Source organism: Theropithecus gelada, chromosome 2 (assembly GCF_003255815.1).
Source record: "Theropithecus gelada isolate Dixy chromosome 2, Tgel_1.0, whole genome shotgun sequence".
Taxonomy (NCBI): Eukaryota; Metazoa; Chordata; class Mammalia; order Primates; family Cercopithecidae; genus Theropithecus; species Theropithecus gelada.
In genome coordinates, this window is record NC_037669.1 from 82,054,179 (window position 1) to 82,077,223 (window position 23,045).

General features: G+C 45.0%; 1 protein-coding gene across 6 annotated transcripts in view; it reads right to left on the reverse strand.

Moving 5' to 3' along the window:
• FLNB (filamin B) overlaps nucleotides 1-23,045 on the reverse strand; it is a 168,409-nt gene that overhangs the window by 60,741 nt on the left and 84,623 nt on the right. For all 6 annotated transcript variants that reach the window (XM_025373970.1, XM_025373982.1, XM_025373978.1 and 3 more), the window contains 12 exons: nucleotides 16,256-16,374; nucleotides 14,985-15,062; nucleotides 13,220-13,382; nucleotides 12,002-12,199; nucleotides 8,568-8,705; nucleotides 6,841-6,967; nucleotides 5,715-5,851; nucleotides 4,171-4,364; nucleotides 2,509-2,622; nucleotides 1,745-1,888; nucleotides 1,369-1,492; nucleotides 892-1,052 (listed from right to left, as the gene is read on the reverse strand). In XM_025373970.1, coding sequence (XP_025229755.1) covers nucleotides 892-1,052; nucleotides 1,369-1,492; nucleotides 1,745-1,888; nucleotides 2,509-2,622; nucleotides 4,171-4,364; nucleotides 5,715-5,851; nucleotides 6,841-6,967; nucleotides 8,568-8,705; nucleotides 12,002-12,199; nucleotides 13,220-13,382; nucleotides 14,985-15,062; nucleotides 16,256-16,374 — 1,697 coding nt within the window. The remainder of the gene's footprint in view (nucleotides 1-891; nucleotides 1,053-1,368; nucleotides 1,493-1,744; nucleotides 1,889-2,508; nucleotides 2,623-4,170; nucleotides 4,365-5,714; nucleotides 5,852-6,840; nucleotides 6,968-8,567; nucleotides 8,706-12,001; nucleotides 12,200-13,219; nucleotides 13,383-14,984; nucleotides 15,063-16,255; nucleotides 16,375-23,045) is intronic.

Genomic DNA, 23,045 nt, shown 5'->3' on the forward strand with positions numbered 1-23,045 from the left:
TGCATTTCAACCAAAATATTGATGAAAGTTTATAACAAACTAGTCTCTCTCCAGACCCCTGCTTTTAACCACTGAACACACTGCCTCACTTTTGTTAGAAGGTGGTAATAATAAAAGTTTTTTTCCTTCTTGGTTGTAAGGAGCCAGAGAGAAATTGAGCAGCGTTCTCAAGACAACTTCCCTGTCACTAGAACACAAAAAGGAGGCCAAATGCAGTGGCTCATGCCTGTAATCCCAACACTTTGGGAGGCCAAGGCAGGCCTGAGGTCAGGAGTTCGAGACCAGTCTGGGCAACCGTCTCTACTAAAAATGCAAAACAATTAGCTGAGTGGCCAGGCACAGTGGCTCATCCCTGTAATCCCAGCACTTTGGGAGGCCAAGGCAGGCGTATCACCTGAGGTCAGGAGTTCGAGACCAGCCTGGCTAACATGGTGAAACCCCATTTCTACCAAAAATACAAAAAATTAGCCAGGCATGGTGGCCTGTAATCCCAGCTACTCGGGAGGCTGAGGCAGGAGAATCACTTGAACCCAGGAGGTGGAGGTTGCAGTGAGCCAAGACCATGCCATTGCACTCCAGCTTGCGCAATAAGAGCAGAATTCTACCTCAAAAAAAAATAAATTAAAAAAAAAAAAAATTAGCTAGGTGGTGGTGTGAGCCTGTAGTCCCCAGCTACTTGGGAAGTTGAGGTGGGAGGATCACTTGAACCTGGGAGGCAGAGGTTGCAGTGAGCCAAGATCACACCACTGCACTCTAGCTTGGGTGAAAGAGTGAGACTCCATCTCAAAAATAATAATACTAATAAAATAAAACACCAAAAAGTAGATGAGACATGCACATGAGTGGCCAAAGAGAATCCAAACCTACTCCACTCCAGGCTCCAACACATACCTGAGATGCAAAGAGAACTTTGATAGTGTATCGCCCAGCAGCAGGAGGCACATATTTGACTGTAAACGTATCATTGGCATTGTGAATAATGTCAAAATCCACGTCTTCCTCATCTTCACTTAACACCCGGGCATCACACTTAATGCCAACACTGACATCACCTGGAACAGACCAGCTTATTAGCACCAGCTTACAAGAAACAGCATGTCCTGTGCAATCTCTTCCAGCTCAAGTTAACACCCCCAAAAAGCAATTGGGAAGCTTCTAGTAAGAAACTTGAGAAAAAGTAAGGATTTAGGGAAAGAGATGATGGATTAGCAAAGACACCACCAAGGAATGACTCAGAGGCTCAGTAGATGATTACCTATTCAGATGGACTACTTCCTAGTTCAAAGGGAATTGCCCTCAAAACGTTATGAGAAGAACTCCCTTCCCCAAGGAGGGATGATCACTGGGTTGAACGAGGCCCTTTCTCACCTTCCCCAGCCTCAGTACAGTCCACTGTGAAGTGTGTAGGTTCATTTGCCTTCAGACCACTTCTCTCCACTCCTGGCCCAAACACTTTAACCTTCTGAGGATGGCTACCTTGCCCGATGTTGACCTAGAGAGACATGGAGAAGGTCATCAAGTTCTCCTCCACTTGGACCCAGTAAAATACTAATAAAAAACATTGTTAGAAATAGTTCTTCTGGGTGGGCTGGAGCACTCTGCCCTTCAGGCCCCTCCATCATTCAGTTCCCACCAGGGACGGGTTCCTTTCACATGTCTGCCTTGGCCGTCAGGCATGGATCCCAGACCTGGTGTATGACCAAGCGTTTCTATACAACAGCCAGGATTCTGCCTCACAACCTACCCTGAAGGGGCTGTGCGGGATGTTCACGCCTCCCCAGACCACAGCAATGGTATGCTTGATGGCCTTCACCGGAGTGTATGAGCAAGCATATGTGCCGTCCATCCGGCTCTTCATCTGGATGTCAATAGGTTGGCCTTCCCCATCCTGCAAAAAAACCAGAGCTAGGACGAGAGGTGGTCCTCACATTGTCTCTATCAAGCAGGGCTACTGTGGCCTCCCAAGACAGCCAAGTCACCATTTGCTTATACAACAAAACTTCATGGACCAACTACAACGTGCCATGTTTTCACAATGTGATGACAACCTGTGACAAAATATAACATGTATTTATTTTTAGTTATTAAAAGCAAGTGGCCCAAAAACAAAGCTATGGCCACTCAATGCTTCGTAATTTCAATTCCTGCATTTAAGTCCTTTGGCCAAATTCAATTAGATTAAATAAACATACTTTTTAAATCCTTGTTTACAAATCTCCCACCATGGCCTCAGCAGCTTCAGCCACACCAAAAGACATTACAGAATAACCTGAAACAAACAAGCCTCATTTCCACAGAACACAAATCAGAAAGATTATTTTTTTAAAAGCCCAGTACTCTACATGGTAGTCTCACTGAACCCTCACATAGCCCCATAAGATAATCTTCTTATCATTTCGAAGGTGCAGATGAGGAAACTGAAGATCAGATGGACTCAGCAACTTGCCATTACATGGACAGATCTTGTTACCTGACAATTACCTGCACAGGTGGCCCCCTGAAATTTACCTGAGCAAATATCTTTAAGGGAGCTTTTCCAGCATCCTTAGGATCCACAGTGAATTCGGCCAGGTTGCTGACAATGCACCCAGATTTCTCCAAACCTGGCCCATATGCTCGAACCTGAAGCAAAGGCAGATAATAAGTCTCTTTCTGTGTAATGCCCCAACTAAACCCTTATACAAAGACAGGTAACCAGGGGATGGGGGAAGAACAAAATGACCTGTGTCTGGTTTTACAGTATCCACATAAGAGGATGGTTATGGGAAGTAAAGCGCTAAAGTAGGTTGTAACTTAAAAACAAATGTCTCTCCCTCATAAGGGAGAAAACTCTCTAAACAAATCCAAACCACGGCCTGAAGGCCCCATGAGGCCCAGGATGGCTTTGAATGTAGCCCAACACAGATTTGTAAACTTTCTTAAAACATTACAAAATTTTTTGCAATTTTGTTTTTGTTTTTCTTCATCAGCTATCGTTAGTGTATTTTATGTGTGGCCCAAGACAATTATTCTTCTTCCAATGTGGCCCAGGGAAGGCAAAAGATTGGAAGCCCGTTCTAAAACCATGCCCAAACTAACCCATGCTCCCTGCCTTATTCTGAGTTGACCTAGAGAACTTCTAACAACTGGGGCAGAGACCTCCAGTCATGCCCAGTTTCAATGTTATCACTTTGAGGGGACTCAGAATCTTTACCACGGACATTTGCCCTAGAGGGCAAAGGAATAGCATTTGGCCAAAAAGGGGTAGCTACCAGCCCAGACTGACATCAGCCTATGGACAGCTGCCCGTGTGGGCCAACAGTAGCACACCTGGCATGTGGGGCCAACTCCCCGTCAGCCAGGCTGGCTTAGACTTAATGCTTATCAGCCTGCTAATGGTTTGAGAGGAAACTCTTGGAAACACTGCTCCAACTTAAGAGGCAGGGAACTAGGGGAAAAAAACCTCCTTTATCTATGGAGCATCTTGAAATAATAACTACAGAAAATGGCTATAAGACTGACATATGATCCCTGGAGTTGCAAGAAAATACCAGCTTATGGAGCTCCCTGCATGGGCCAGGCATGAGCTAAAGGCTGTCTTTATGCATGCCACCTCTTGAATCATCGTAGAAGCAGAGACTACTATCATTCCTGTCTTATAGAGGAAGACACCAAGAGTCAGACAGGTAAGTTACTGCCCAACACTATAGAAGTGCTAAGTGATCCTACCAGGATTCAAATGTAGGCCTGGGCTGGGTGTGGTGGCTCACGCCTGTAATCCCAGCACTTTGGGAGGCCGAGGCGGGTGGATCACTTGAGGTCAGGAGTTCCAGACCAGCCTGGCCAACATGGTGAAACCCCATCTCTACTAAAAAATACAAAGATCAGCTGGCTATGGTGACGCATGCCTGTAGTTCCAGCTACTTGGGAGGCTAAGGTACGAGAATCGCTTGAACCCAGAAGGCAGAGGTTCCAGTGAGCTGAGATCATGCCACTGTATCCCAGGCTGGGCGACAGAGCAAGACTCTGTCTCAAAACAAACAAACAAACAAATGCAGGCCTGTTTCCTTCCTAAAATCCAAATGATTCCTCTCTGCCGTCTCTCAACATGCCGCTTAAGGCAACTTCGGGCATGGGGGTGAGGAACCAGGGGCCAGGGACAAGAAGATAGAAGCATAGCAGCTGATTCACCAGATCAGGGTTGTAGTCTCCCGTGGCTGGGTGGATGAAGGCCATGTACGGGCTATCCTTGATGTCTTCGTCGTCACACATGATGTGAACAGCATATTCGCCAGGCTCCTTGGGCCAGTATTTGACGTCACATGATCCATCATTCTGGTCGTCGTACTCAATCTTTGCCTGAGAGGGGCCTTCAATGGCAAACCCTAGGGGGTGGAGGTAGAAGGGTCTCCCTGGTTATATGGTGGAAAGCACCTATTCTATGTTATGACAGCTCATTCCTGCTGCCTCCCTAAAAGCCAAGTGTTGACCAGAAGATTGAAATCTATTTGCGTCCCTTTCTCCCAAAACCAAGCTCATTGAGTCTTCAGTAGAGATGGAAGGGGTGGAATATATATATAGTATTAAATACGTTATATGTATTTTATCATCATCCAACAGGGGAAGTCCAACCAGCAAACCTTTCTGTTGGAGATGTGGCAACATGTGGCAAAAGCCTTGAACCAACACCCACTCTTTGCACCACCAAATCCACTTCTGGGTTTTTATCTGAAGGTAATTACCAAGGATACACAGTCAGCACTGTTTTCATAGCAAAACCTTGGAAATAACTAGAGAGCCTGACAATGGATACAGCCATACAATGGAATTCCATGGAAGCCATGGAAAATGAAGGCATACCCTATATTTACACATAAAGATATAAAGACTTGTCCAAGATATTTTCTGTACCAAATCAATATTTGCATGCATATGTACAGAGAAAAAAGTCTAGAAGGATACACTAAAAGGCTTAATATTATCTCTAGACTATGAATATACAAGACGATTAATATCATCTCTCTAGAAGGGAAAAATAAATGTGATTTCTTGTTTTTCTCTTTTGCTTATTGCTATGACCTAAAACAGGGGTTGCTAAACTACAGTCTGAAGGCCATATCTGGCCCATTGCTTACTTTTGCAAATAAAGTTTTACTGGAACATGGCCACACCCATTAGTTTACGTATTCCTATAGTTGCTTTCAGGCCTACAATGGCAGAGTCAAATAACTGTGACAGAGACCATAGGGCCCACAGGTGGAAAATATTTGCCATCTGGCCCTTTATAGAAGAAGCTGGCTGACTCCTGATATAAAATGATCATACATATATTAGACATGTATTTAAAATATACTTCAGCTGTGCTCCAAAGAAAATATTTATCTTCCAAATCCAAATTTCAGCAAAATTCATTCATTCATTCATCCATCTAAACTATAGGTCAGTCAATACTATTTGCTAAGTGTTTACTACGTTCCAAGCATTGTTTTAGGCACAATACCCACATAAGGCTTCTGCCCCCAACTCTCCTGGATGAATGAATGCTGGTATCAGAGGCAACTGCAAATGGAAACGGCAACTCTACAGCAGCACGCAGAGATGGCTTAGGGTGGCTAGGAAGCCAGGAAGCTAAAGGTATTGAGGCTAGGCAAGGCCCCAACATCCAACCTGACGCAGCCCAGAAGCCCTGTAATCCTCAGTCCTCCAGAAGATGCCGGTCAGCTGCGTCCACTTACCCAGAGACCCCACTTCAGAGCCAATGGATTCCACCACGAAGTCTGCCGACCGCCCGACAATCCCACCATGGAGCCCAGGGCCCCAAGCACGGACTTTCTGCATACCCGCTTCAGGGCCAATTTGAACTTCAAAGGGGCTACAGGGAAAGGAATAGAAGCATCAAAGAAGAGTAAAGTAAGGCCTCACTATAGCCACAAGCTGCAGTTCCTTGGCATATTCTTTCCACTTGCCTGATCCTTTCACCTGGCATCCCAAACTCCAGCCAACCCCTTCCTCCCACAGGCCCCTCACCCATAGCTATTGTTATGTCAACAATATAATGTAATGTGACTGCTTCTGGGAGCTCAGGTGGCCACTAGGTTGACACTCAAGCCACGCTGCTTTGCACCAGCCTCCTGGTCTTTTACCTTTGTGTGCAGGCCTCCCCAGACTATGACTCTGGAAAGTGAGAGAGTCCACATACACTATATCCTGCTTATGCTATAACCAGAAAACTCGGTTGAACGGGCTTTATCTCATACATGAATGAATGTGCTGTAACCTTGGCATGGGAGGCTTAAAAAAAAAAGTGTGATAGGTATTCAGAACCCAATAATGCCCAAATATTTCTCAAGGCTAACTGAATTTATTTGGAGTTTAAAGTTGCACCCCCAGGGGAGCTGGAAAACACAGAACGCAGAGGGGCAAGTGCATTGCCCACAAGGCAAAGCTGTAGACTGTGTCCCTTGGCCCCTGAAAGCACTCACGTAGACGGTCTTAATGTAAACCACAGCAGATTTTGCCCCGTGGCATTCATGAACAAAGGAGTTCATTGAAAAAGAGAATCTCAGTGTATGTGCGGGCATCTAGACACACAGTCCATTTGCTCTAACTGCTCCTTCTGCCTCCCCTGCCTCCCACCAGCCCCTAACCGCCAGCATTTGATTTAAAGCAAGTCAGCTAAAACCACAGCAACTTTCTGCTGCTTTTGAGAACAGGCCAAATGTCTGTGCTGCTCTGAAAAAAAAAAAAAGTTTTCAACAAAGCAGATCTCTTTCCCTCCTGCAGCCCAGGAAGCAACCACCCGTGAGTCTGCCCTGGGCCGAGCACCCTCCAGAGAAGACCCCTCTGCAGCAGGAGCCTCACCTCTTTGGAATGTGGTGTCCCCCCCATGTGATGGCAATGCTGTATCTCCCCGGGGTGCTGGGGTAATACTCGAACGCGTAGACCCCATCCAGAAAGCCTTTCTGCTTCACCAGCTCCTCCAGACCCTCTGTGGGAAAGAAGGAGACAATCTTTCCAATACAATCCTAGGCCCAAAATGAGAATCAAAAGGACAAGAAGAGAGAGGCAGCCACACTGACAAAACGTAAACCATACATAAAAACCAAGTGGACTGCCCCAAAGTATGGGACCTCTCCCCACCAAGCCTGGGAGATTACTTCAAAGCTAAAAACACAGCCATCTCTGCTTCAAGGTATGAGGAAATGGAGGACTTCCCAGCTAACTGGCTTTAGAAATCTCACTTGGCTACGAGGGGCCCTGAGGTCCTGAACTCCCTGGACCTGTGTAAAGATAAATCCAGTCACATTTCAGTATTTCCCAATAATCATAGCTACCCTTCCCAGTCCCGCACAAAAACTGGGGAAGAAGCAAACCTTTAGAAGTATTTGGTATGAGTTTTAAGTTAAGTGTTCCAGCGTATCCTTTTCCATCGAAAGCTGGACAACAAAAGCAAGAAAGTCCTTGGATGCTATCTGCAAGAGGACAGGTTTTAGATGCGACGCTGTAAACTCTAAGCCCAGCTATCAGGCAGGAACCTGTTTTGTGTTGAGCCCTGAGGTTTGGCCAGGAAAGCTGTTGAGTCAAGCAAGTATCCAAGGTCAGGAGAAAACACACACACGTGCATGCACGCACGCATGCGCGCACACACACAAACACACACTCCCCTCCTTGCCTCCTGTTGCAATAATCTGGGAGGGAAGATAGCCCCCAAGCAGCTTGACTCCAGGTCTGGGCAGTCTAGAACCTTGGCTACCCTCAGGGCACAGCCTGCCCCAAAGCCAGGTGCTGTGAAGTCAAATATTAACTTTCCAGAGCTCAGAATGCTCCTGCCCCAGCCTGTTGGGAACACAGAGGGTAAGAGCAATCCTGATACAGGAAGCTCAAGATTCCACAGGCATGGGAGTAAAACCACTAAAGGCTGCTACACCCGAGACTAGAAGTGCTGAAATGCTTCTCTGTTCCAAGGAAAAAAGTGAAGACACCCGTCCCCACATCTGCTGTCTCCTTCCCCAAAAGAGGGAGAGAGAATGGGTTGCAGGGTTTAACCTGTCCCTCCACAAATGGCATTTATCTACAAACAAAACTTAATCTTAGGGAATTTTATTCTCCTTCTATAAGCACTGATCATAGTAATTAAGTACTCGACATAATTTCATACTCTATAAAATGTAACCTGTAGTGAGAAAATCACTGGCTTTGGAGACTGTGCTTGAATTCCAGCTCAGATGCTTACAAAAGCTGTATGACCTTGGGCAAGAGCCTTCCTCTCTGAGCCTAGATTTCTAAAATAAAAAATGAGCCACTTGTTTCCAACAGCAGCATTTCCCCAACTCCTTTACATCACTGCTTTTTCTACTCCCAGAAGTCTTGATGCAATGTAAAGCTGTCAAGCCACCCACTGTCTGCATCCAGGGCAGACATTACTAATCAATCACTGCTGTCTTCCCCAAGGAGCCCAGATAGCCTCAAATCCTTGACATAGCCTTCTGGGGTTATTGAGGAAAACCAGCCGTGGGATGAAATCCATATGCCATGACTGCAAAGTTAGTCAAAACCACACCTGAGATAGAGAAACAAGGAACACTTACTAGGACCCTTCACGGTTACACTGAGCTCCCCACTTCCTGCAGCTTTGGTGTCAACCTTGAAATCTGCAGTCTCCCGGATACGGACGCCCTTGGGTTGCAGGCCTCGGCCACTGGCCCGGCAGGCATTTGGATTGCAGGCTGCAAGCACAGTTTTGACATCAATTCAATCTTTCATTCTTTAGTCAGAGTCGTGAAAGCCAAGGTAACCTGGAGCCACCCGCCAAGAAAATATTTGCTTTGCACAAATAGTATGTAGTAGTTGCCCAAGACCAGGGGTCCCACTCAGGGAGCACACCAGGCTAGCAAATACAGACACAACATAACTTTGTCCAGTCACACCACAGAAGGACTGGAGAAAAGCGACTTTGGCAAAGAAAACAGGAGAGCACAGCAAATCCATGCTGTGCTCCTGGTACCAGCATTTAACTTTTCATTTGTGAAACGGAGTTAAGGCCGAGTACTGGACATTATTCAAACCTCACTGCCATACTCAAGGGTTCAGTAATTGGATAGACTGGACTTTTGCAAGTCTTCTTGGAAAATGCAGTACTTGAAAATGCCTGTCTGGGTTCCAAAACCTGGGTCAGCCATTTTTAAGTGTCTAAATGTTGTTGTCTTCCACCTGAACAACCAGGCAAAAACAACCAACACAGCTTGGAAAGAGACCAGTTCAGCCCCACCTTGGCTGAGGCAGACCAATCTTTTAGTGCTGTCTGTTACAAGGCCTTCAGAATGTGGGTGGCTATAAAGGCAATAATTAGCAGTAACCACCACTGCTGATTTCATTTCCGGGTCTAGCTTGAAAACCTAAAGTTGTAAGTCTAAAAGTTAAGGACAAAGATAGCTTCTAATATCCCTTATTGAAATGTCCACAGAACTACTGTTCCATGGTATCCAGAGGTTGATAAAAGATACCTTTATGCCCTAGAATAAATCCTCTGCCCAGCACGGACAACCTTTTCAGTAAATAGAAACGGGAGACTAGTGGGGGAAATGTCATATTATTAAGTGGCTTTTCCTTTCAAATTCCTTTCAAATACTGCAAATTTGACAACTCTCTATACAGGAAGGTCACAGACTTCAGAAGATGGGACTCTACTTCATAGACGGAAGGTAATTCCTTCTCTGGTTCATCCTTCCTGCAATGGTCTTAGTTGGCTATTTGGCAAAGAACTGCTTCCCAAAGAGTCATACATATACTCTTGGAGTTAGAGATGGTTTTAGATGTTTTATGGATGAACATAAGCTTATGGTGGCACTTTATGGCAAGTGACTTCGGTTTTCCATCGTGAAAGTGATAAAAAGTTTCTTTTAACATAAAATCATTTACACCTGTAAACCCAGCACTTTGGGAGGCTGAGGCAGCGAGATCGCTTGAGTCCAGGGGTTTAAGACCAGTCAACATAGTGAGACCCCATCTCCACAAAAAGAGAAAAATTAGGCCAGGCATGGTGGCTCATGCCTGTAAATCCAGCATTTTGGGAAGCCGAGGCAGGTGAATCGCTTGACATCAGGAGTTCGAGACCAGCCTGGCCAACATGGTGAAACCCAGTGTCTACTAAAAGTACAAAAAAACTAAGCTGGGCATGGTGGTGTGCACCTGTAGTCCCAGCTACTCAGGTGGCTGAGGCATGAATCACTTGAACCAGGGAAGCAGAAGCTGCAGTGAGCCAAGATTACACCACTGCACTCCAGCCTGGGTGAGAGAGTGAGGCTCTGTCTCAAAAAAAAAAAAAAAAAAAAGAAAGAAAAGGGGGGAAAAAAAGGTAAAACATTAACCAGGCATGGTGGTGCACATCTACAGTCTTAGCTACTCAGGAGGCTGAGGTGGGAGGATCATTTGAGCCTGGAAGGTCGAGACTACAGTGAGCCATGATGGTACCACTGCATTCCAGCCCAAAAGACAGAGTGAGACCCTGTATCTTTCCCACTGCCCCACTGCAAATATATATATATATTTTTTTTTACAAATATATATATATTTTACATATATAAAATCATTTAGGTGGGAGAGGGGATGTTAGTAAATTAAAAGAAAAAGGTTATTAATTAAATGCTAAATAGTATAGGATGTACAGGCCAGAAAAGAAAAAGGAAGTCCATGAGTGAGGAAAGGTTGGAAAGCAATAGTAGAATTAGGAAATCTATTCAAAATGCTCTCTTATGTAAAAAAGAGCTTTGCTTAGGAATACGTTAGAATTTTTTTTGCCTGTTTTTTCTTTGTAGAGGGAGAAAAGTTGGTCACACCAGAAATAAGTCACAATACAATGACAGGACTTCCTCGGAGGGTTTTAATGTGTCTTAAGAAACATACACACTCATGGAAATTATGAACGTGTACAACAGTCTCCACATCAAAAGAGTAACTGCTGAGTTCATATAAACATTAAATGGGGCTAGAGTCTGAAGGGCACCACCAGCTCCTCCACTATCTAAAAAAGCCCTAGATGTGTTTAAAGGGTATTAGAGAGTGGGTTTGGGTTCTGGCTGGACAAGCTGTAATAATAACACCTGTACATTAGTTTCCTAAAATCACACAGAGCACGGGCTCAGCTAACATTCACAAGCAGCACAAAGAACTGGCAAGGAAGTCCCACCCACCCAGCCCTTACCAAGCAAGAGGCCTCTGGCCCAGTGGTCTCAACTAGGAAGCCAACAGCTTCAGGGTCCAGGCTGGCCCAGAGGTAGGATTCGGAAGAGGAAGCCACGTCTGCAGACGCAGATTCGGAGGACAGAACAGGGAAAGGCAAGTGTGGGTTAGAAAAGGTAGTACAGTTGGAAAACAAAACAAAACAAAACAAAACAGAAAAAAAGGGGCAACAAAGTCAGAGGGAGAGAGTCTAACATTTGAGAAAAATGCATATCCCCAGCACCAGAGGGAGTTTAGCAGAGTAGTTAAGCGTAAGGCCAACAGATTCTGCGGTTCTAGCCCTACTGATGCCTTGTAGTACTGACACCTAACATTATCTAAGCCTCAGCATCTCCACCTGCAAGCTAGGGATAATAATAGCACCTGCAACACACAGGCTGATGCAATGATTAGATGCAGTCATGGTAAGTGCCTGGGCCAGTAAAGGCCAAGCAATGGAGGCTGCAGGGCCCATGTTGCTGCTGCTAACTTCGGTTATGATGCCGACTCCTTCCACTGCCTCAGTCCCACCTCCCTCAGTGAGGATAATGACTCTCCTGTACATGTGTTTTGGAGAGAAGTAAATGAGTTAATATAAGTAAAGCACTTAGGTCTCTGCATGGCTCACAGAAGATATTAATATTAATATATAGAGGACAAAGTAAGCCGCTTCCTGCTGAAGTAGCCCTGGCAGAAAAGGACAGGCATAAGGTCAGTGTTGGGCCCTGTTTTCCTGGCCTCCCTGCCCAGCTGTGCAGTCAGCTTCCACATGAGAAGCAGATGTGTCCAGCCACCCAACACTCACCTTCCCCAACCTGCACAATGAAGGGGCTCTTAGGAATAGTGTCCCCAGCAAAGAAGACCTTGACCACGTGGGGGCCAGGCTGCATGGGTTTGTACACACATCGATACACCTGGTTTCCTTTGTCTTCCACGAGCAATTCCACAGTGTTCTTCCCCTGGGGATCTTCCACCTCCACACCAATGTCACCCACACCAGCTCCTATGAGAAAGCAAGCATTCCTTGAGCCCAGGTCACCCTCTCTGAAAGCTCACTGCTGCTGAGTGCAAAATGTAAACAGGACCAGTGTGGTGGTTCACACTTGTAATCCCAGCACTTCAGGAGGCCAAGGTGGGCGGATCACTTGAGGTCAGGAATTTGAGACCAGCCTGGCCAATACGGTGAAATTCATCTCTACTAAAAAAAAAAAAACAGGCCGGGCGCGGTGGCTCAAGCCTGTAATCCCAGCACTTTGGGAGGCCGAGGCGGGTGGATCACGAGGTCAGGAGATCGAGACTATCCTGGCTAACATGGTGAAACCCTGTCTCTACTAAAAATACAAAAAACTAGCCGGGCGTGGTGGCGGGCGCCTGTAGTCTCAGCTACTTGGGAGGCTGAGGCGGGAGAATGGCGTGAACCCGGGAGGCGGAGCTTGCAGTGAGCCGAGATCACACCACTGCACTCCAGCCTGGGAGCACAGGGAGACTCCATCTCAAAAAAAAAAAAAAAAAAAAAAAAGAAATTAGCCAGGCGTGGTAGTGCACGCCTGTAATCCCAGCTACTTGAGAGGCTGATGCATGAGAATTGCTTGAAACCAGGAGGTGGAGGTTGCATTGAGCTGAGATCACACCACTGCACTCCAGCTCGGGCAACAGAGCGATTCTCTGTACCCCTCCCCCGCCAAAAAAAAAGCAAACAGGAGACAAGCTCTCAGGGAGGTCCACACCAAGATGTTAACTAAGGGTTTATGGTTGAATGTTTCCTTTTTCTGCATTTTCTATTTACTACATGGAAAAGAAGCTGACAATTCAAGAAATATGTCTTATTCAAGTGAAGCTTGAGTATTTTAGAGAAGAAAAGCTGGTTTTGAAAAATCTAATGTAACACATTTGAAAAAACTGTCTTTGTGATTATTTATTTGATTTAAAAGACAAAAGGTCAGGCCTCCAAGTTCCTGAAGATTACATTTCAGCCTTTGGAAGGAAGCCCAAAGGTCAGATCCATGGAGGAGAGGCATATTACCTGCAGTGTAGATGTCAAAGTAGGTGGGCTTATTGGCGATGTTCCCTACAGCTTCCAACCCTGGACCTTTTGCAGTGACTTTACTGGCGTCTCCCTGGGCCTTGTCAACATTCACTTCAAATGGGCTCTTGGAGATGTGCTGTCCTGCAAAGAGGACTGTGACCTGTAGGTAACAGATAGGTGAGAAATACATAATCACTTCTCTATGCACCCAGCAAGACTGCCATCAAGCCACATGCATTGATGATCACCTCTCCTACCCTCCCATGATGGCACACACAAGGTGTCTAGAATGAGGAGCCCTGGAACCAAGTTTAACAGCCTGAACAGGACTCCCACCTGGCCCCTTCAGCCATACAGCTGGGTCTGAGGCATCACACCTTTAGCAAAATAAAAATGCTGACCTTAGATATGCTTAGTCTCTTTAATAGGAAACAAACACATTTCAATCTCTGGACATAGAGTCCTTTCAGGGGGCTGAATGGGCCACTATCCCTCAGAATAAAACGTACAGTTCCAGGATTTCAAATCCACAGCCAAACTGTTTTTTCAAGGGACCAAGATCATTCTTAGACACATGGATTTGCGACAAAGCAGAATGATTTCCACCTAAAACTTGAGTCACTGTTCTCATCTTTGAAATTTTTGGGGAGTAATTGGGTTGGGTTTCATATGAACCTATACTTGACTGGAATGAATTAATTACATTATAAATGCTCCCTTCAAGAGCATTTACTCCAAATGCATCATATTCTAAGAGTCTAAGAGAACGCTAAGGCCATCGTTCCAGGTGAATTCACTAAAGCCCAAGGTGGTCTATATTCAGTCTATATTCCAAAGTCTGGGCAGGTCCATGATGGGATTGGCCTTCATGTGCTGTTGAGGGCTTTCTTCCAATGAAAAGTGTGATCTTGGGTCACCCCACTCTCCTGCAAGACAGGCTCTCTTAGCTCTTGCCCTATAGGCCACCTGGATGTCATCTCAAACAGAACACGAAAGGTTGCCAAGACAAAGAGCCTGAGGCCTCATTCCCTCTCATTTCTCCAGGTGCTGAGGGGCCCATTTCCCTCTACTATATTCAGCTGAACTACTCCATCCTCAGCCTTCAATGCTGACAGCCCCTCCAGAGCACCTCCAAGGGGAGTACTTAAGAAAGCATTAAGGACAAAGAGCCAGCAAGGTGCAGTGGCTCATGTCTATAATCTCAGCACTTTCGGAGGCTAAGGCAGGAGGATAGCTTGAGGTCAGGAGTTCAAGAACAGCCTAGGTAACCTGGTGAAAACCCGGTCTCTACTACAAATGCAAAAATTAGCCGGGAGTGGTGGTGGGTACCTATAATCCCACCTACTCGGGAGGCTGAGGTGAGAGGTTTGCTTGAGCCAGGAGGCGGGGGTTGCAGTGAGCTGAGACCACACCACTGCACCCCAGCCTGGGCGACAGAGCAAGACCCTATCTCCAAAAAAAGAATCAAGGAAAAAGAGTCCATCTATAGTGCAGTCACCACAACATCTACACTCTAGACACACAGCTGCAACCATTAGTTACCTAGACGGAGTTGGAAAAACCTTACGACACTGCAAACAACTCATCCTAGCTAGTCGAGGGAATCCTAGCGATTCCAATTTTCTATGAGGAGCATAGATTCTTCTATAATCAGAAAGGAAAATCAGAAATTCACTTAAGAAAAACACTCTTTTTCTTGGGCTATCTTTCTTCTCCAAGTCCCAAAAGCAGCCCAAGCCACGGCCATGCTGCTTCATCTTACTTTGTGCAGCCCAGTGACCTTGGGCAGATACTCCACAGAGTATGTCTTGTTCTTGTCGCTGTCAGGGGTCACTTGTGCCTAGGAGGAAAGGTGGGCAACAGTTAGAAAAGGCGCCGGGTGTGAGTAAGGAGCATGCTGTGTCAGCAGGGGTTCTGCAGGAGCTGCCAGGTTGGGAACACTGAAGATGCTGGCGAGCTTCTGTGCCTCTTGCACAACGCCCCAAGAGAGAAGCTGCCAAAAGTCACAGAAACAAAACCACACAGTGCAGAAGCATAACAGAGTCAGGACTCTCCAGTGTCCAGCATCAGGCTGGCACTCTCTAGGTAAGAGGGAATATGAAGTAAGAAACTTAAACCTTTATCCACTCAATAGTTCATTGAAAGCTTATGAAATGCCGGTCCCAGTGTTAGGTACTAAAAATAAAACATGAGCAAGTCAGGCACAATCCCCACCCCAGTGGGAGAAACGGACCATCCAGCAGTAAACTTAAGAAATGCAAATTATGCTAAATGCTAAGAATAAAATAGGTCCTAATAAGTGATAGAAAGAACAGCATGTGCAAAGGCTCTGAGGGAGGAACCAAAGAATGGCCAGTGTGGGAAGAGAGCAGGGCAAGACTATCTTATTATTCTGGCCATCAGTATCTAAAACCTCAACAGAGGCTGGGCTCAGTGGCTCACACCTGTAATCCCAGCAGTTTGTAAGGCCGAGGCGGGTGGATCACCTGAGTTCAGGAGTTTGAAACCAGCCTGGCCAATGTGGCGAAACCCTGTCTTCACTAAAAATACAAAAATTAGCCAGGCATGGTGGCAGATTCCTGTACTCCCAGCTACTCAGGATACAAAAATTAGTCATGCTGAGGCAGGAGAATCGCTTGAACCCGGAAGGTGAAGGTTGCCGTGACCCGAGATTGTGCCACTGCACTTCAACCCGGGCAACAAGAGTGAAACTCAGTCTCAATAAATAAATAAATAAAAATAATAAAACCTCAACTGACAAGGCACCTTTGCTAAATACAAAGTATCCTTTATTTCATTAAACACTGTGTTCCTGGCAATCAATTTAAATTCAATTTCAAGGCTCAGCTCTTGGGCAGGTTACTTTAACAGCGATAAGCCTTAGTATCCTTCTGGTAAAAAAAAAAAAAAAAAAAAAACAACTTTCTGTTGTGAGCTGAAATGAGGAAAATGGAGGCATAGTCCCTGGCCTCATTACAAGCCCCAAAAGTTCCATGAGGTGCTAGAAAGGAGAGGCAGCATCCTCCAACATACCTCTTCTTTGTTCCCTTCTGGGTCCTCAACAAACACCATCACGTCTCCTTGCCCGGCGCTAATGGTGTCCACAGTGAATTTGGCTGGCTGCTTCACCATGTTTCCAGTGGGCTCGATTCCTGCCACAGGTTTACACAGACACGTTAGAAGCCGGGCGAGAGTGTGGCATGAGCCATCGCCCACTGCATCTCTTTCAGGGAACTGAGAGATGGGACCCAGCCCTGCAGATCCCACGTCGGAAATGGGGACAAACTGCCTTGACAAGGACAATCAGACAGGTTGAAAGCCTTAATTTTGTCCATGTTATTGAAGCAATATCCAATTTTGATATTCAGAGAACCTCAGTCAGGAGTTTATACAAAATTGTGGAAAATAACGTGGTTAGTAAGTAGTAGCAGAGCTTGCCTTGATGGAAGCAACACAGCAGGGAGGAGGGAAGCTTATTTCTCATTAAACAGCATTTATTGTATTGCCTGACATTTTTAAAAATTACATTCAATCATTTTTTAAATTAACCTTTTTATTTTAAGATGATTGAGCAAATTCATTGAGACAGATTTTACCTGTAGGCGTAAGAAACAATGCCCTTGCTGGGCACGGTGGCTCACGCCTGTAATCCCAGCACTTTGGGAGGCTGAGGCAGGTGGATCACCTGGGGTCAGGCATTCAAGACCAGCCTGGCCAACATGGTGAAACCCTGTCTCTACTAAAAATACAACAATGAGCCAGGTGTGGTGGCGCATGCCTGTAATCCCAGCTACCTGGGAGGCTGAGGCAGAAGAACTGCTTGAACCGGGGAGGTGGAGGTTGCAGTGAGCCCAGATCGCACCCTAGGCGACAGAGCATGATTCCGTCTCAAAATAGTTTCCCCAGTGGTAACACGGTAAAAAGCTATGACTCAATCTCACAATCAGGGTATTGACGTTGATACAATCAAAATAGAGAACATTCCCTTTAGCACAGGGAGTCCTCCTGCTGCCCTTGCATAACCACACCCACACTCTCCTTAGCCCTGATAACCACTAACCTGTTCTCCACACCGTAATTTTATTATTTTGGTAACATCACATCAATGGAATCATAACTATGTAACCTTTTAGGACTGGTCTTTTTCACTACACATAATTGTCTACAGGTTCACCCAGCTTGTTGCTTCTATCAATGTTTTTTTCCCTTTGTATTGCTGAGTAGCTAATATTCCATGGTATAGATGTACCACAGTTTAACCATTCGCCCACTGAAGAACATCTGGGTTATTTCTAGTTGTCTATTACCAGTAAAGCTGCTGTAAACATCTGTGCATAGGGGTGTGTGTGTGTGTGTGTGAATGTAAGTATAAAATAGTAAGAAATTATATATATAGGTCTCTGCCCCTGGTTCCAGAGTTCCTAAACTCCTTGGAATGTCCTTGGTGTCAAGACCATCTTCTGTTCTAATGAGGCAACTCTTAGTGGGCTCTCAGATAGCTTTCAGGATGGGGCTAATCAACAGAAAGACCAAGTCATGATCAGAAGCTTAGAACTTTTGGCCCCACTCCCCATCCTACAGGGAAGGGAGAGGAACTGTAGTCTCAATTAATGTCAATCATGCCTACGTGACTTAGCCTCCACAAAAATCCCTTAAGTACGGAGTTTAGAGAGCTTCTGGGTTGGTGAACACATCCATGTGCCAAGAGAATGGCCCGCCCCAACTTCATGGGGACAGACGCTCCTGTGTTCAACACCCCTCTAAACTTTGCCCCATGTACCTCTTCATCTGGAGGATCATCTGTATCCTCTATCATATCCTTCACTACACAACTGCTAAAGGGAAGTGTTTCCCTGAGTTCTGTGAGCCACTCTAGCAAATAATGTAACAGGAGGAAGGGGTAATGGGAACTTCTGATTTGTAGCAAACCTGGACAGAAGTTGTGAGTAGCCTGAGGACCCGCCACTTCTGACTGGCCCTTGAAGTCGGGGTGAGTTTTGAAGGACTGAGCCCTTAGTGGGGTCCACACTAACTTCAGGTAGACAGTGTCAGAATTGAAGCGAATTGATTATAGGACACCTACTTGTTGTCCACATAAAATTGGAGCATTGGTCAGTATGGGGGGAAAAGTCCATAGATTTTGGTGACCAGAAGTGAAGTATTGCGAGGAGTAGTAGAGAAGAAGTTTTTTTCTTTAGCTGTGAGAATATAGAAGGAAAAACAGTGGCTCTCCTATACAGTAAGTTTTCATTCCTCTGGGATAAATGCCAAGGAGTGCAATTGTTGGGCCATATGGTAGCTACATGTACTGTTTTTTGAGGTTTTCTTTTTGGTTTTGTTTTGAGAACAGTCTCACTCTGTAGCCCAGACTGGAGCACAGTGGCTCAATCATGGCTCACTGTAACCTTTACCTCCCAGGCTCAGGCAATCCTCCTGCCTCAATCTCCTGAGTAGCTGGGACCACAGGTGTGTACCACCACACCTGGATAATTTTTAAAAATTATTTGTAGGCTGGGCGCGGTGGCTCACGCCTGTAATCCCAGCACTTTGGGAGGCCGAGGCGGGTGGATCACGAGGTCAGGAGATCGAGACCATCCTGGCTAACATGGTGAAACCCCGTCTCTACTAAAAATGCAAAAAAATTAGCCGGGCGTGAACCCGGGGGGCGGAGCTTGCAGTGAGCCGAGATGGCGCCACTGCACTCCAGCCTGGGCGACTGAGCGAGACTCTGTCTCAAAAAAAAAAAAATTATTTGTAGAGATGCAATCTCCCTATGTTGCCCAGACTGGTCTCAAACTCCTGGGCTCAAGTGATCCTCCGGCCTCAGCCTCCCAAAGTGCTTGGGATTACAGAAGTGAGCCACTGTGCCCAGCCTATTTCTTTAATAAAGAAGCTGCCAAACAGTGTTCCAAAGTAGCTATACCATTTTACATTCCCACCAGCAATGTATGAGTGACCCAGATTCAGTTTCTCTGCATCCTTTCCACATTCAGTGTTATCAGTATTAATACTTTTTATTTTAGCTGTTCTGATAGTGTGTACTAGGATTAATTTGCATTTTTCTCATGGTTAATGATACTGAACAAATTTCTATGTGTTTTTTTTTTTTTTTTTTGGTCATATGGATGTACTCCTCAGCGGAAACTGTTTATGTCTTTTGCCCATTTTCTTACTGGGTTGTTTGGTTAAATGTTTGTTTTTTATCTACTGAGATCTGAGAGTTCTTTACATGTTCTAGATACTTGTGTTTTGTTGGACATATGGTTTGCAAATTTTTTCCCCCAGTCTTTAGCTGTGTATTCATCCTCTTAACTGTAAAAAGTTTTAAATTGTTTGTAAAAGTAAAATCCAGCCCCCAGATCCCAGTCTCAGCAATATTTTGAGTTCTGTCTGAGATGGTGTCCGGGTGGCTTTTATAGGGTGAGGGCTAAGACAGCTTGTCTTGCAGGACAGTGGGTGACCCAGTACACCCTTCGATGCAAGAAAACCCTCAACAGCACATAAAGGCCAACCACCATGTACCATGTTGAGTTTTTGAGACAGACCATCCTTCTTAAAACGTTAAAAAGTTTTTAATTTTGTTGAAGCCCAATTTATTTTTTTTAATGGATCATGTTTTTGGTGTCAAATCTAAGAACTATTTGCCTAGCCCTAGATCTCAAAGACTCTCTTCTATGTTTTTTTCTCAAAGTTTTATAGTTATATGGGTTTTTTGTTTTTTGGTTTGGGGTTTGCTTTTGTTTTGTTTTGCCTACGGATGTTCAATTTCTCTGCCACCATGTGCCGCAAAGGTTCTTTCCTCCAATGACTTATCTTTGCACCTCTGTCAATAATCAGTTGTGCATATTTGTGTGGGGCTGCAATTCTGTTTCATTGATCTATAATGTCTATCCTTTGACCAATACCACAAAATCTTGACTTCTGTAGCTATACAGTAAGTCTTGAGATCAGGAAGGCTGATGACTCCATGTTGTACTTCTTTCTCAAAATTGTTCTTGCTACTTTAATTCCTTTGCCTTTCCATATATGTTTAAAATAATACTCTTCTTGTTATCTGCAAAAGCTCTTGCTGGGATTTTGACAGCAATTGCATCGAACCTCAATGACTTGAGGTGGTATCTTTACTATTTGGCTTTTTTTGAGACAGAGTCTCACTCTGTCACCTAGGTTGGAGTGCAGTGGCACAATCTTGGCTTACTGCATGCTCTGCCTCCCAGGTTCATGCCATTCTCGGGACTCAGCCTCCCAAGTAGCTGGGACTACAGGCACCCGCCACCATGCCCAGCTAATTTTTTGTATTTTTAGTAGAGACGGGCTTTCACCGTGTTAGTCAGGATGGTCTCGATCTCCTGACCTCATGATCCGCCCGCCCTTGCCTCCCAACGTGCTGGGATTACATGTGTGAACCACTGTGCCCGGCCCACTATTTGACTTTTACAGTCCATGAAGATATTATATCGCTCCATTTATTTAGGTCTCTTTTATTTATCAGCGTTTTTGTAGTTTTCAGCATTTAACTCCTATATATGTTTTATTACATTTACATTTTGTAATGCAATTATAAACAGGCTATGCTATTTTTAACTTTTGTGTCCATTTGTTCATTAAATTATATAGAAATATAATTGATTTTTACATATTGATCTTGTATATTGTGACTTTGCTGAACTCACTTATTTAAGGGGGGGTATTTGGGTTTTCTCCCCACCATGGATTCTTTGGGATTTTCTATATAGACAATCATCTACATCTGCAAATAGAGACAGTATTATTTCTTACTTTCCAATAAGCATGTCTTTTATTTCCTTTTCTTACCTGACTGCACTGGCTAAAAATTCTAGCATTATGTTGAATAAGTGTGGTCAGAACAGCCATCCTTGCCTTGTTTCTCTCAGGAGAACACATTCAGTCTATTTTTTTTTTTTTTTTTTTTTTGAGACAGAGTCTCGCGCTGTGTCACCCAGGCTGGAGTGCAGTGGCGCGATCTCGGCTCACTGCAAGCTCCGCCTCTCAGGTTCACGCCATTCTCCTGCCTCAGCCTCCGAGTAGCTGGGACTACAGGCGCCCGCCACCACGCCCGGCTAGTTTTTTGTATTTTTAGTAGAGACGGGGTTTCACCATGTTAGCCAGGATGGTCTCGATCTCCTGACCTCGTGATCCACCCGCCTCGGCCTCCCAAAGTGCTGGGATTACAGGCTTGAGCCACCGCGCCCGGCCCACATTCAGTCTATTAATCATAATGTTAGCTGTAGGTTTCTTGTAGTAGCCACTCTATATCATATTGAGAAAGTTCTCCCATTTCTCTTTTGTTTGAATTCTTATCACGGATGGCTGTTGAATTTTGTCAAATGCCTTTTCAGCATCTATTGATATGGTCACGTAACTTTTCTTTGTTAGTCTGTTAATATGGAAGATTATGTTGACTGTTTTTTTTTCTTTTTTTGAGACAGAGTTTCCCTCTTGTTGCCCAGGCTGGAGTCCAATGGCACAATCTCAGCTCATTGCAACCTCTGCCTCCCGGGTTCAAGCGATTCTCCTGCTTCAGCCTCCCAAGTAGCTGGGATTACAGGCGCCCACCACCACACCAGGCTAATTTTGTATTTTTAGTAGAGACGGGGTTTCATCATGTTGGTCAGTCTGGTCTCAAACTCCCGACCTCAGGTGATCCACCCGCCTCGGCCTCCCAAAGTGCTGGGACTACAGGCGTGAGCCACCGTGCCCGGCCTATGTTGACTGCTTTTCTAATAGTGAACCAGGCCTTGCATCCCTGGAATAAACCCCACTTGGTTATAATGTGTACTTCTTCATTATATACAGCTCAATTTTATTTGTTAATATAGTCATTTGCTGCACAATGAAGTTTCAGGCAAAAATAGTCCACACATACAATGATGGTCCCATAAGATTATAAAGGGAGCCAGAAAAATTCCTGTTGCCTACTGACGTCGCAGTAACACATCGCATTACTCATGTGTTTGTGGTGATGCTAGTATAAACAAACCCACTGCGCTGCTGGCCATAGCAACGTCTAGAGCACGTACAACTATGTTCAATATACAATACTTGATGATAAATGACAATGCTACTGTTTTGTGTATTTAATATACTATACTTTCTATCACCACATTTTAGAGTGTGCATCTTCTATTTAAAAATTAAGTTAACTGTAAAGCAGCCTCAACAAGCCCTTCAGGAAGTATTCTAGAAGAAAGCATTGTTATTACAGGAGACGGCAGTTCCACACATTACTGTCCCTGATGACCTACCAGTGGGACAGTGGGACAGGATGTGGAGGTGGAAGACAGTGATAATGATGATCCTGACCCTGTGTAAGCCTAGGCTAATGTGTGTGTTTAATTAAAAAAAAAAAAAAAAAAAGAAGTTTTAAAAGTACAAAAATGAAATTAAAAGTTTTAAACACAGAAAAAAGCTTACAGAGGCTGGGCACAGTGGCTCGTACCTGTTATCCCAGCACTTTGGGAGGCCAAGGTGGGTGGATCGCCTAAGGTCAGGAGTTCGAGACCAGCCAGGCCAATGGGTTGAAACCACGTCTCTACTAAAAATATAGAAATTAGCCAGAAGTGGTGGTGGGCACCTGTAAGCCCAGCTACTAGGGAGGCTGAGGCAGGAGAAGAGCTTGAACCCAGGAGGCAAAGGTTGCAGTAAGCTGAGATCATGCCACTGTACTCTAGCCTGGGTGACAAGAGCAAAACTCCATCTCAAAAAAAAAAACAACCAATTGTTTTCCAGTTCAAGGATTCTTTTCTCTGTCCTTCCACCCTGCTATTGCGCTAATCCAGTGAGTTTTTATTTCAATTACTGC